The sequence below is a fragment of the Anas platyrhynchos genome, chromosome 11 (assembly GCF_047663525.1).
Source record: "Anas platyrhynchos isolate ZD024472 breed Pekin duck chromosome 11, IASCAAS_PekinDuck_T2T, whole genome shotgun sequence".
Lineage (NCBI taxonomy): Eukaryota > Metazoa > Chordata > Aves > Anseriformes > Anatidae > Anas > Anas platyrhynchos.
The window spans coordinates 8,003,661-8,017,989 of record NC_092597.1 but is presented as its reverse complement, the minus strand read 5'-3'; the positions used below and the strand labels follow the sequence as shown (position 1 = coordinate 8,017,989).

The 14,329-nt window shown below is 43.3% G+C and overlaps 2 protein-coding genes across 4 annotated transcripts in view; one reads left to right on the top strand and one right to left on the bottom strand.

Moving 5' to 3' along the window:
• Positions 1-3,257, bottom strand: part of CHRNA7 (cholinergic receptor nicotinic alpha 7 subunit) — a 42,994-nt gene extending 39,737 nt beyond the window's left edge. The window contains exons 1-2 of one of the 2 annotated variants that reach the window (XM_027467126.3): positions 2,891-3,257; positions 1,735-1,874 (exon numbers count right to left, since the gene is read on the bottom strand). In XM_027467126.3, coding sequence (XP_027322927.1) covers positions 1,735-1,874; positions 2,891-2,945 — 195 coding nt within the window. In that variant the 5' untranslated portion in view covers positions 2,946-3,257. The remainder of the gene's footprint in view (positions 1-1,734; positions 1,875-2,890) is intronic. The other variant, XM_038184875.2, reaches the window with a different exon arrangement.
• MYO1E (myosin IE) overlaps positions 1-14,329 on the top strand; it is a 159,303-nt gene that overhangs the window by 22,485 nt on the left and 122,489 nt on the right. For both annotated transcript variants that reach the window (XM_072043626.1, XM_072043624.1), the window contains exon 2: positions 13,889-13,975. The gene's annotated coding sequence lies outside the window, so the exon portion shown is untranslated. The remainder of the gene's footprint in view (positions 1-13,888; positions 13,976-14,329) is intronic.

Here is a 14,329-nt window from a genome sequence, read left to right as displayed (position 1 = left end):
CTCTTACTCCATTCCATCCAGGCCCGGTCCTCATGACTCCCCCCTGCCCTTCAAATCCCTCTTCGTTTGCTTTTACCTTGATACACCCTAAAGGAATCCAATTAGAAGATGAAATGTGAAATGAATATATCCCTGGTTAACACAGTATCAGCTCCTGTTTTTGTGTTGTCCCTCACTTTATGCTGTTTCTGTTGTCTCTGATACTCCAAAGGTATTCTTGCTTACTTGACTCCTGACACCAAGACTCACTCTGAGGAGACACCTCCTGCTTGCACCTGCAGAGCGCGCAGTGTGAGGAAATCCCCTTCTTTTAAAATTTCTTAAGCTTGCCCATAGTAAGTATCATTAATAACAAAAGCATGCCCACCTACAGGGAAAGGGATGTTCATGTCATCTGTGGTATGAGCCCCTGGTACGGGCTGTTGTCTCCCATCAGAGTTTGTTCTGATGTCTGGCTGTGCTCTGCTGGCTCCCAGGTATCCGTGCACAGCCCCAGTCTGCATGAGGCAGCCTGCCAGCACCTTTACAAACTGTTGCACTCTGCATAACATCCATTCTTCCCTTGCCCTCACTCCGGTAGGCACACCCCATACAGCTTCTGCTTGGCTGTCTGGTATTGCATCGTGTGAGCTCATCTGCCACAGACGGGATGCGTGACGTGTTTTGCCTGCCGGCTTTAGTGGCACTGACACTGAAACAAGTCACTGATTACAACTGTCTGTTCTCACTTCAGCAAATAGGAAATATCACAGTGGAAATACATAATCCTAGTTTTCACCCTAGGTCGAAGAAACCTAAAACTTGCAAAAATGTGCATAGAAACTATGAGCATTTAAAGTTGCAGAGTTCTGTGTGCACTGACCTTTAGATACTAACTGAACAGTGTCTGGATTTTGGCAATTGTCAGCTTCCAAGGGAACAGAAAGCAAGCCACTTGTCATGAATAATCCCATCTTTTTCTTTTCTGAATTTTGTTGGTTTCCATCAGAACACTTTAAGGTTCTGATGGAAAGATGATGGCGTTTGAAGGTTAACTACTAGCTTTAAGTAATTAACTTCTTTATCATCACCCACAGTTAGTTGAGTTCAGTAAAAATAAATACTGTAAATCTGCTTATGTGTAGTTTGATCTTTGTGCAGCTGTGAAAGAATAAAGCTTAAATTACTCATATTTGAACCCAGAAGATCCTACAGAGCATTTTAGAAGCCTAGAAAACACTGCACAAGAATATCCATCGCTATACCACCCAACTGTGGTTGCAAACAGAGCAGCTAAAAAGTAAGCAGAGAATTTAAGAATCTTGTCTAAATAAGATAAGAAATAACCTGGATTTTGGCCAGAACACCCCTTTTCTCCCTCCTCTCCCAAATAAGAAGCTCAAATGACCACCAGTAAGCAAGACCTTTGTTGTTGCATATTCCCCCACAGACTACACTTCTTGTTGGACAAGTACAATTAAGGATTCAAAGGCAAAATATAAAGTTTGAGCATCCTCTTAAATACTTCTTACTGCTAAGAACATTGGGGAATATTGACAAGAGCTCTAGGAAAGAAACAAACTTTACTGTTATATTTGCTTTTTATAAAAAGGCGGTCAAAATTTGGCATTCTCTCTCCAATTATTTGTGCTTTCCAAGGTCTTGCAGTCTTTCTTTGCTATCGCGTATCTCTGTTCTGGGAAGGGAAAATCCATCCTTTTAAAAAAATAGTTTCCTATGAGGTTACAGACTCACCACATCCATGATCTGCATGAGGCTGAGAGTGAAATAGACAGTGAGAGGCTGGGAATCATTCGCGACCGGTCGTTCCAGAGGGTTGTAATTTTTCAGCAGCTCCTTATAAAGCTTCCTTTGGAACTCTCCTTGCAGGGACTCTTTGAGCACGGGAATAAATAGAGAAATGATTGGGATTCTACATCGGGAAGTAAAACTACGGCGTTATGTTCTTCTCGTTATATCAGATATCATGTAGCTGTTACCCTACACGCTGCATAAGAAATGCCACTGGGATTCATAGAGTTCATCAGCTACTGTAGCAAAATCGTACCACAAATGTATTATCATCCTTTCCTTTCATTCCATCCCATAAGGGGGATTCCCTCTTTGGCTGGCCAGGAGTGGCAAACTCTACTGGGTAGTGACACTTTGTCAACACGTGCACGCCGTGGTCCAGAGGCGAGAGGTGGTGCGGAGGAAATTCCCCACCTCTGTGGTGACACCTGCCCGGGCATGGCTGTAACCAGGGGCACAGAGCACGGGTACGGCAGAGGGCATCAACGAGACAACGGGAGAAAAATGGCTACAGGTTAGGACCAAGCCTTGCTCTCAGAGCTACAGATCTGAACTCTTTGGGGCAGGTGCTCAGCACTTTGTGCTCTGTCCACAAAGTGTGGGTACCGGGTCCCTGGCAGGGACGGCAGGCGCTACATCAATGCACCTGATAACGTTCAGGGACTTGTATCCTTTTTACACATGGAATCCGGGGAGGATCTTTATTCTGCCATTTTCTATGGAGGGAGAGGGAGCAGCTCCGCACGGATGGAGCGCAGCAGCCCAGGCACAGCGGCACTTTGAGACGGAGAGGAAATCTGGGTCAGGGCAGAACAGGTCCCCCGCACGTGAGCCGCCTCCGTGCCCGCTCCGGGCAGACTTTGCTCTCCCCTCTCCTTTCCTGGTCGCCAACTCCCCCCTCTACAGCAGCAGCACTCTGCCGGCCAGCAGCTGCGGCTGAAGTGCCTCCAGGGGCTTCTCCCCGCTCCCCGCCGCCCCGGGCGCCCCCCAAGCCCCGGCCGGCACCTCGCCGCGCTGCCCAGGGCTGCGGAGGGCAGCGGCACCCCCCGGGCACCGGCACCCCCCTGTATCCCCGCCCGCCCGTGCGGGGCTCACTCACCGCGCACCAGCCCCGCCGCCGCCAGCAGCCACAGCACCAGCTCCCGGAGGCCCATTGCGGCGAGGGAGGGAAGGCGACAGCGAGAGCAGCAGCAGCAGCAGCAGCACGGTTCTCCCGCCGCCGACCCCCGGGAGCCGCCGAGGACCTCTGGCGGCTCGGCCCCTTCCTGCGCCTGGCTGGGGCTGGGGCTGGGGCAGAGCCCGCTTCCCTCAGCCTGCCGCGGCCCCGGCCCGGGGGCGGCTGCTGCAAGCCGGGGGGATGCGGCGCCGAGAGGCTCCGCCGGTAAAGAGGCGAGAGAGGAGAGCCCCCTCCCTGCCGGGCAGCCGAGCCCCGCCCGCTGGCACCTCCCGAGACGGCAGCGCCGAGCCTCCCGCCCTCCTCCCGGAGCCTGCCCCTCGCCACCGGCGGCGGCTGTTCCGCCACGGGCACGGAGCAGCCCGGGGGGGCACCCGGGGAGCCGGGCGGGACGGCCCTGCCCTGCCCTGCCCTGCCGGGGGGAGCCGAGCTGGGACCAGCGCAGGGCCCTTGCGGGGACTTGGCTTCGGGCAGGTTTTGGGGAGGCTGGAGGTGGCAACGTGGTGTCGGTGCTCGCGTGGTGGGTCAGGCCCCAGCAGAGGTGCGAGGCCAATGGCGCTGGTGTGGGATGTTGCGTTCAGATGCAGGAAAAGCAGCTGTGGTTGAAGTGCATGGGGCCGAGTGCTTGGCAAACACATGCCTGGGTGAAAGGATGCCAGAGCGCCTGCCTGGTGTAGGTATAACGCACCGCAGTTAGAAAGCAGGCCTAGAAGATTCAGTTGATTGTCAGGTTCCCATTTGCAACTTTAAGCATGTTTCTGATGCCACGTAAGGGTTACGTCTTTCCGTCCAAATCCCTGCCCTTCAGTTGCTGCATTAAATGAATATCCAGGCAACTGCATTTAAGGGAGGATGGTATTGTAGAATCTCCCCATTTGCAGGAGGTAACTCAGTGTAAATGCTTGTTCTTCACATCACCCAGCAAACAGCAGTTCGTAACTCCATGTTCATTTTCAGCTTTAAAAATCCAGGTAGTGTGTTTTGTGTAAAGCACTGACCTACCTTATGTAGCTACTGTTTAAATGGTTTTAGACACTGAGTGCAGGACCAGATGAAACAGGGCAATGTGAGTAGCCCAGAACACCCCTGCATCAGGTGTTTAGCCAGTTAAATACAGCAGGACTGAACCATTCAATTCCTCTTTCAGATGAACCAATGTGCTGGACAGCTCTGCCAGGGGGTAGTGGAAACCGGCAAGGAGCAATGGTAACTCTCCAAAAGCCAGGTTGTAGCTAATGTAGGAGCATACACTGATTACATTCTCAGGTGTTTTGAAATAGTCCGTCTAGGTTGAGTTTCATTATTTCCCTTTTTTGTTTTGGGGTGGTTTTGTTCCATGAGATCTTGACACTTCAGGAACACCTAGCAGACAGGAGTAAGTTACTAGGATCTCTGTGTTATTCACAGAGGAACCGAGTGTTATTAACCATTTGTAATTAAACCCTCATATGGCAGTGCTCTGAGTACCCAGATTTTGCCTCTTCACGTTTTGGAAGGAAACTCCTTTTCTCTTCCTCCTGCTGTCCACTGCTGCTTTGGCACAGGTCCCTCAGGCATTTCTAGATGGACAGTCAACAGCAGCAACTGATCAAACAGCAAATTTGGAGAGCAAATTTACAGTTCAAGGCTGACCTCTGCTGTTGGCTCATTTTGCTCTGCACATTGCTTTGTTGCCAACTGCCTCACCCCAGCTGGTGAAGGCAGCACTGTGGAAGCTTGCCCAGCCCAAGGTCCTCAGCAGCCTGTCAGGGGACTCAGCCGTTCCCTTTAGGCCACGCCAGCCTGTATCTCCTGACTTGTTTGCACCAGACCCCTCCATCTCCTTCTTGCATCCCCATTCCTTCTAGACCACACAGCCCCAAGCCTTCGCCCCCTTTTCCATCTCTCCGTGTAGCAGGAGCACAAGGCAGGGTTGCTGGGCAGGGATGGAGGAGGAGGTGGTGTTGCTGTCTTGGCAGCAGCCTGCCCAGGAGAGAGGTGCTGTGGTTAGACAGCAACCCTGCAGGAGCTTGCATACCTTACAGCAGTTGGGAAAGCAGAGTAGGAGTACTCTGAGATGTATTGCTGAGGCTACCTCTTAACTCCTCCAAGCGATGGCTGGAAAGAGGCAGTTCACAATGCCTGAATGGTCTCTGGTTTCAGGAAAGCTGAGAAGCTTCAGAATGAACTGTGTGTCTTTGGTCTTTGTCATATACAACTGGCTCTGGAAACCTGCCTCCCTGGAGGCAATGAAGAGGATGGAAGGTACCTCTCAGCACAGCAGCTCTGGGCTGGGTGCCCGTCAGCAGGAGGTGGAGTTGGTGGCAGGGAGGGAGAACACCGGGTGTCCCTCTGCCATGGCTTGCAGCCTCTGTAGCTGGAAGTACTTGTGTGCAAACCTAGAGGGCACTGGGACCTCTCTTGTTCTCCTGGCACCTGATCTCTGCATCTCCCTCAGTGCACTAGCATTTGTATTCAGAATGATGTCTTCAGAATTATTACTCGTTTAATAATAAATCTATTAGACTTTAGTAGGTTTGCTTGTAAAAAAAAAAAAACAAAAACAAAAACAAAACAAAAGTTTACTCTGTTTTTGAGAACAGATCAATAAAAATATAATTGCTAATTAGAAGAGATGAAAAAGGTAAACTCTTCAGGGGGTGGTGCTGAAGCCCCAAATTCCAGTAATAGAAAGACTGAATGAATAATTCATAACTATTTCTTTGATAAATCTTGACTTATTTTTCTGTTTGTGGATGTCTTATTTGTTTTTCATGTTAGCAAATTAAATTTTATAGGCACTTTGGAAATTGCACGCTGTAGATATTCTATAATAGCAATCTGCAGCCAAACTCCTTGATTAAACTGTGTTCCTTAAGTGCTAGCGGGCAGCTCAGTCAGATGCATTCCTGTTAAAGGATTTTCCTTTCTAGTCAAAGGTGCTGATGTGAATGCACATGAACAGCAGGAAAGGCTGGAGTTTACTTTTGGTAGATATCCTGGCTGGCAGAAGTTAATTTCACAAATACTTATATGTACTAGCAAAGAAAGATAAGCACATACTGTACTAAGTCCTCTGAAAGCCTTCACTTATGGCACATGTTTTTGTAAAAGTACTTTGTACACAACTGGGAAGAAAACTGTACAGCCTGTGGCCAGCAGAGGCTCTTTCCTGTGACTCCAATGCCCACCAGAGATAAGACTCATTCTCCTGTGGGCTTTAATTCTTCTTTCTGTAGTACATTATCCAGGCAGGTGATTTGTAGCCATCACCATTCCCCAGGTAATGCATTTTTAAACAAAATGATGAGAGCAAATCCATTTCACAATTAGAGGCTGTAAAAGCTGTTGTGGGTCTCCCAGCCCACCTCCCACTTTGGGGCCAGACTATGGACAACCCCTTAACATCAGTTCATTTGTCATGTACGTTGGACATAATTCAGCAAGGCAGTTGTGCATGTCTTATTTGTGAATAGCCAACATAATCACAGAGACAACAGTATGCACAGATCACATATCTTCACAGGAAGGTCAGGCATAAGAAAATAATTTCAGTAATAGTGTTTATTTAATGTCAGCATGCTTCCTGTTCCTCCTTTATCTGGTAAGCAAAGAAGTAAATACATCCTTGTGCAAAAGGCACAAGTCTTCATTCAAGTGCTACTTCAAGAATTTGAGTGAGGCACAGAGCTATCAGAAACAGACCTGGAATTGTGAAATAAAGCATCTATGGAAAAGGCCCTCTTCGTTACTGTAACATGTTTCCCAGTTTCATTTACAAGGCCGGCTAGTACGTTGGTCAGTTAAAAGAACCAGGGATTGAAGGACATTAAGAACAACTTGTGCAGTCATTTTGAGATGCTGAAATTGTCCAAAGATTATAATATCCCCAAGCATGAGGAATATCTTTATTTTTTCTCTGTACAGACTTGTGGGGGATCAAAAGCACTCACCTGCCTAATGTGACAGAAGACGATAAGATAGTCCTGAGACTGGGCTGGAAGAAGTGACTGTCTTACATGCAGCTTTAACGTGCCTGCAGCACTTTCTGACTTTGATCTAATTATTGTGCAACTGCAGTGCCCCAGGACTTCCATGTCCAAAAAAAGTCTGCCTTTCCTTCTTTTAGAGAAGAAGGCAGAGTAGGCTAGGATTTTAAATGGTAACTTACAGTATATGTTAGGTGAGACATGCCTACATTTATTTGAATGTTAAGCAACTTAAAGTAATTGCCTCTTTAATTGTTACCTTTATTTTCTGATTTTGATGTAGTGTTAGTAATGGTGTCTGGTGCTATTATTTATTCTCTATGGTTTATTTCACATCACTAGTAGTCTCAGTGAGGGAGAATGTATCAGTGTAGAGCTTGAATTTTTTCTATAAAATGCCCTGAAATAATATATTGCTTCTTCTTTGCCAAGACGTAGCAGATAGCTTTGCTGGTGATTTTTCTACTGAAGGACAAATTAATGATTTGAAGTCTGGTTATTTTTGTAATTAAACTTGATGTTCTATATACAACAATACATTCCCCAAATGGTCAGTGGTTAGAAAGGATAAAGAAGGGCACAAACTATATTGTTGTGTAAAAATAACAAAGCTGCTGCACTTCCACTCTGCAAGAAGCAAAAACAGAGAGCCTGTCTAAACAGTGTTCTACTGTGAAGAATAAGGATTTGTAAAATTTGTCTAATGAATTTGTGTAACTAGTGATTTGTATAATAGGGCACATGGTCATTTCTATAATGCCAACACCTTTCAAATTTCATTCTCATCCCTTATTGTTGTTAGCATACACACACATTATGTCTGAGTATAGTTATTAAGCAGCAGCAGTAACAACACTATGAAAATGCCAGAAGAAATCCTAGGCTCTTCTGGTAACTGGAGCTCAAGCTACGTAAGTACGGATACTCCTGGATCTGATGGCTCAGTCTCAGTCACTAGGTGTCACATCAGACAACTGCAGAGGTTTTTCAGCATATCCACCCTACTGGTGCTTTTTGTGTGTTGAAAACTGGCAGATTTTTATTTATGCCATGCTTAGCACATTTCCACTTTGTTTTCTGTATAAGGAATTATGTGTTCCACTCATTTCAGCCGCTGTCATTTTCACTTCTTTTGAGTCATTTTGTAATCCCAGGGCTTGGCATTCATTTCTCACAGGCGCAAAGTTCACAGCATTACAGAGTTACTTTGCCATCTTTTTGCATGAGTGTGAACAGCAGAAAGTTGGCAAAACTGCTTTTCTTCACCCTGCTTAATTTTAAATAACTACATAATTTAAGGTTCACAGAAGCTAATTAAAGTTGACAAGAAATCTGCATGTTAGGCCTGCGGCTTTAACAGTTCCTCATCTAAAAGCATCTAAAAATCAACCTTATTTATCTTGTCCTAGAGCAACACACTACAAATTTTTCTTTGCTGAAAAAATTACCATCTGGTAAAATTTAAATGACATGAATTCCAGAAAAAAAGGGTGGTTTTATCTGTAAAGACCATACTAATTAGGCCTTTGACCGTAAAGCTAAGCTCTAATCCTTTCAAAGATGGAAATGTTTGAAACATGCCTCTTTTTTTTTTTTTTCAAGCAGAAATGCTAAGTAATGTTGTATCAAAACTGAGTGCAAATTCATGTAAACTTTGGAGATAGAGATGAGGCAGGGAATACGAACAGACCAGTCTTAAAAAGTCAAATTTTTACAGATAAGATTTCTAAAATAAAAAGTAGTCAGGATGTTCTCCTCTGCAAAGAATGCTGGTTTTGTTTGTTTATTTGTTTGTTTGTTTTTAGAATTCTACTGCTTAAGTATAGATTCATTTTTAGTATGGCTGTGAGGAGAAACAATTTTTTACTTTTACAGGTCTCTATTTTGTCATGGAATGCAAGGATTGCAAATTTGCAAGTGCAATTCGTATTTTGTAGAAAAGCCAGCATTCCCCAGTGCTTCTCTCAGCTTCTCCCACAAAGTCTCGATATCACTCCTAAAATAAATCAGTCCAGTCCGTGTAGGTTTGATTTTAATTAATCACTGCTGAAGGTGAAGTTGGTACTTCTCAAGCATTCAGAACAACAGACATCATGTATCACCTTCTGTTTTAAATGAGATCTTGTCCTTTCTCTCTAACTGCATCGCCTGTGTTATCATCACAAGTCTACAAAGGGGCAAGTGCCACAGTGATTTGCCAGGGACAGCACTGGGGTTCATCCTGCTCAGCTCTTTAGAATGGCTGCCAGCCATGGCCCGGTGAAAAATGCTCTTTGTCTCCAGATAGTGGCAGTTTCTTCAAGGAAAGTCTTGCAAAGGGCAGCAGTCAGAGAATGGAAACAAAAATGAGTAATTTTGTTGTCAGCATAGAGCATGGTTGGAGTCCATGGATCCTTCAGAGGCAGGGAGATTTTCAAACTGGGTTCCTCCCTGGGCTAAAAGGAACACTCAAGCTGCTAGCAGGTCGTGTTGCTGATGAGGAGTTACAGAGCTCTGGCTGGGGAAATGGCCAGCGAAACAGCACAGCTGCTGGGTTTGCTTAAGCAATCAGTGGAGTCTCAGCAATTACAACCTTATAAATAGTAAGTGTTCTGGGTACATTTCAGTGCATTTAGTGGTGTCTGTTGGATCATCTCAGCTACACATAAAAATACTTGAATACCTCAGTTGTCAGTCATAAAGTTTAGTTTTATTTGAAAGTGCCTGCTGAAGGAGGCTGGCTCTAAAGACTGGTTTTGCTGTTGTCTGAACAACTGTTCATCTGAAGATCATTGTTGAAAACCTATGTGACGCAGACAGAAGGCTGCGCTTGCATTAGGATAGATTTCTGTAGCACATTTAAATTAGGACTTGTGACTCCGAAGTGAATATCCCTTCAGTATCAAGAGCCTGCACTTAGCAGTAACTTTTCTTCAGCGTAAATAAGGTACAACCTTAAGCAAAGCAAATGCTTTGCTGAGCAGTTATGTCTTTGTCAATGTCTGCTGTTGCCTGTTCACTGCCAGACTGAATTCTTTTCCCTGTCTTGGACAGCTGCTTCATGCTGCCTGCCTATTTCTTCAATCCCTTCTCTGTATATTTTTATTATTTTTAATGTACTTAATTAACGTTATAATACATCTTGACAAAATGCCCTGTGCATCCAAGTGCAGACTGTACCACAGGGAAAAAGTGAGTAAAGCATTGTTTAGCTGAGCTAGAGGTCAGAGACGCTGAGGGTGTGCGATAAAGTGGATGCTGTTGTGTACCCAAGAGAGGAGCTGAAACTCCTGTAGATACGTGTTTTGATGGAAAATTCACTGCAAATAATTCAAACCACTGGATGTGATCCATTTTATCCGGCTGCCTCAGATACAGAAATGAGGACCTAGGCACAGCACGTCCAAAGTGCTGAAGAAGACGGGATGTGGGTTTTGCTGTATTCAGGAGTGCCAGCGAGGTTTTTCTGTGTGGGCAGCACAGCAGGACCATGCTCCAACTTTCCAAACATGGCCAACAGAAACAATCCACTGGCTCCTAGGACTTTTGGAAACAGCCAAGTGTGTAGGAGTAGCGGGTCCCTCTTCCAGCTTCATTTCTGATGTTATTGTTTGTGACAAAGTGTGTGGGACTTTCTCCTACTCATTCTTGGTTTCAGAGAAGACCAGCCAGTCTACTCATCACATCACACTGACTGCGAAGCCAGGGACTGTACGTGGGTGTAGTGTCGGTAGCATAAATCATGAAGCAGAAGAGTGCACAAAAGCAGTTCTGACTGTTGCAAGTGGAAAAAAAAGCCTAAAGCACTGGGTTTCTTCTCCCAATGCTCAGCTCCAGTGGGTTCTAGTTCTTTTCTTGCAGAGGAGGAAGGGCGTCTGACCTTGAGGTCACAACCTTGAGGTTATGACTCACTGACAGCTAGCGCTATTGTTTATTGACAATAAACAAATATTGTTTATTGATGATACTCCTGAGGGATTATTGGGGTGGGTTGTGATGCACATAGTCCCTGGAAAATAACTATACAACACCATATACACTTTGAATAAGCCAGATGCAGATAGCAAGAATACCTGATCTTTCTGAGCTGGCAAGAGAAGCGTGTGTGATCCAGGGTGTTATCCTCTCATAACCTCGACTGTTCTGTCTCAAAAGATTTTAGAGGTATGTAAGATTTGATCAGTATGTTTTGCAAAGCATGTGTGTTTATTTTAAGCACATATTTAAGACCCACTTACCTGCACATTGTTCGAGAATGTGCTGAGGTGCTTGACTAAAATGAGACCTTGCTGAACAGCAAGTGCCACAGAGCTGAGTTCATCACCAGAGTGGGAATGGCGTATTCACATGAATGGTGTCTTATAATCAGATGTTTAACTAATACATAGAAAATAAAACCCTTGGCCTTATGTGACTCATCTCAGCACTCAAGCACCTATCAGAAGAAATGACTGAATAATGGTCCCAGCACAGATATCTGAAGTAACTACCTTATGAGCAAACTGTTTGGTAGCAATGAAATCAGACACATGCACAAAGGAAAGACCTTCTCAGTAATAAATCTGCCTTTGAGTTTAAGGTGATAAATAAAAATAAAATAAATAAAAATAAAATAAATAAAAATAAAACTCTGTTCTTCAGTAAAACTAAGAGTTTTGTTGTTGTTTTTACATATGAGTGGATGAAAATTTCTTTCAGTGTGCTTGAATTACATGTAAAACAGCACAGTTAGTTCCTACAGCTGTTATGAACAAATTTGCTCTAAAACTTCTTTTAATATGGCAGACAGGATGAAAAATTTTTAAAAGAGGAGAATAAGGCCATGAAGTAGAGAGAGGAAGAAACCGCTTGTTTGTTTTTTTTTTTCAGACATTTTAGTTAAGTTGCAGATTTTTTTTCAAGTTTGGGTAGGCTTTCAGGTATTTCCTATAGCATTGGGTTTGCAGGAGGAATTTTGAACCACTGGCTGTTTTACCGACTAATTATAAAACAAAAGATGATGATCAAAATAGAATGAAAAATGGACCTAAAATTTGTCTAGCAATTAGAACAATGTACTAGAAATGTCTTACATTCCTACCCTGGAAGTGTCTTCTTCTGTATGTCTTACTAGCATAGATACAAGAAGCCAAATCCTTAGTTTTTTTAATGGTACTGGTATTGAACTTGACTCGTTTGATACAAGAAAAGAGCAGAAAAAAAAAACCACATGGTTTTCCAGGCCAGGCAAATAAAGCAAGAAACATAAGGGAGCTTACTGAAAGCTTTCTACTGTCATATTTCAAGTTGATTTTTCAACCAGAGATGTTTGAATACCTGGACTTCCTTTAATGAAGCCAAGCTTTCAGGGAGTTGTCTGTTCATACTGTGTACATAGAATATCTAAGTAAAACAGCGTTCCTGCTTTTGCTAATTCACATAAGTAATCTTAATTTTTAATTGAAGCTCTTGCTCCTAATAAATCCTCTGGGATGCCTAAACAAAAATGCTGCACATCTCCTTAATGGCTGTAATTCAAGGCTGTCTTTTTGTCACGGTCAAGACTGTTATTCTGGATTCCTGCTTAATTATGAAGTTAATGCGGTGCGGCAGCTCAGAGGGAATAATGACATTGCTAATGTCAGGCTGCAAGGATAGCTTGTAAGTAGCTGAGATGGCTTGAATATTTTAATTCAATCTATCAGTTTGCTGATGCATTGTCTGTAGTAGTGATATTTATAACCCAAAGATTTCAGTGTATTCACATGATGATGATCGGTATATCAAGTATGTTAATAATAGTACAATTTTTAAAAGTGCTCCAGTAATTTAAAGCCCATGTCTTAAAGAGATTTTTATCACCTGGTATCTTAAGTCTTAGGGGAATCCAATAAGGTTATATGCCTAAGAGTAGGTTTTATAAGCATTTTATTCTTAGGAGTGTGGTTTTTAATAAATCACCCGAGCATTTTGTAAGATTTTAGAGTATATCCTGTATTAATTTTTATTTTTTAAAGTTAAAATATTGTGTAATGAACTCATCTAAACTGAAAGTTTTGAGTGTCAAAACCCAGAAATCCCCAGATAAGCGTGTTGCAGAAACCATCTCCCCAAATGTCTCTTGCAAAATGGGAATCAGCTGAATTTGTCTTATGTAAGCCAAACAGAGGTGTTAACTTACTGCTGATTGCTTTGGGGTATTTTGTGACACAGGACTGATTACTGCCTTGTCAGCATGATCTCGATTTGGATAGTTCACTGAGCAGATGTTTGGCAGTAAGGCGTTTTTCCTTACTGTTGACCCGGCCTGAAGTTGAGTCACTCCAGTAAATCATTCATTTCTCTGATGTGTTCTGAGCTGCTCTGTGTTTTCTGCTGCTTCTTTGCGCATAACAGCTTCTTTAATTCATGTATTGTGTTGTCAAATTCAGCACCAAATCCCAATATTATTACATAAATTTTCTAGTTTGAGGAAGAAGTGGCAACTTTAAGAACATGTTAGGATTCCTTTGAGGAGGAGGAAGGCTGATTGTTCTATGAATTTGGAGTTGCCAGGTGATAAAGAGCAGGACACTGATGGAGTCCCACCTGAGGAAGATTGACTGTATTTTAGGGTTAAGAACAGGAACAGGAAAGATAGAGATTCTCTGTTAAGTATGTTGGCTCTATTAGAGTGGTAGCTTTTTTGTTTGTTTGTTTTGAATTTATTTATTTCAGTGAACTGGTATCTGCCTAGTTAAGGTAGCTTACCTTTAGGGAAGAATTAACGGAATTTTGGACAGGGTTTTAATATGGCATTTCTTTTGTTAAGAAAATTAATGCTTGTAGAACTTCTGGCTTTTTAATTTTTTTCTTTTTAATGAAGTTTGTGAGTTTGTAGAGCTTCTTGTTGGTGCTAGCATGTATTCAGGCTAATTATTTGAGAAATATACTTCTTAAATTCTAAATCTAGTAAGGTGTTTTCAAGTATTTTCCATGCATCCGTTTTCTTCAATAGGTACTGCATAGTCTTTGAGGAAAAACAGGAGTGGAACTGTTAGACTGATGAAGCTGAGACACAAAACAAGGTAGATGAAGATGACGGGTAAGTCTTCAATTTTTCTTTTCGATCATTTTGTGAATTTGCACTGTGATTCTAGAGTCTTCTTCTGGGGAAAATTCTATTGAATTCTAAGAAAATAAGATCAAAATCTAGTATGGTAAAAAAAAATATTCTGCAGTGTTCTGCTTCTGATTCTTTTCTTTCTGAGGTCTGCAAGGCTTAATTGCATCTCTTCAATGTTAACTTAATGGAAATTCTAGGGCTTTAATGACGAGGCACTAACAACAGGAGCCCAGGTTTAGTTGAGGCTGCAGCACTAACCAGGCAAGGTTCCCAATCTTGACTTGGGTGTCTGTTAAATCAATATGGAGAACCTGGAGTGGGTTCTGTGAAAAG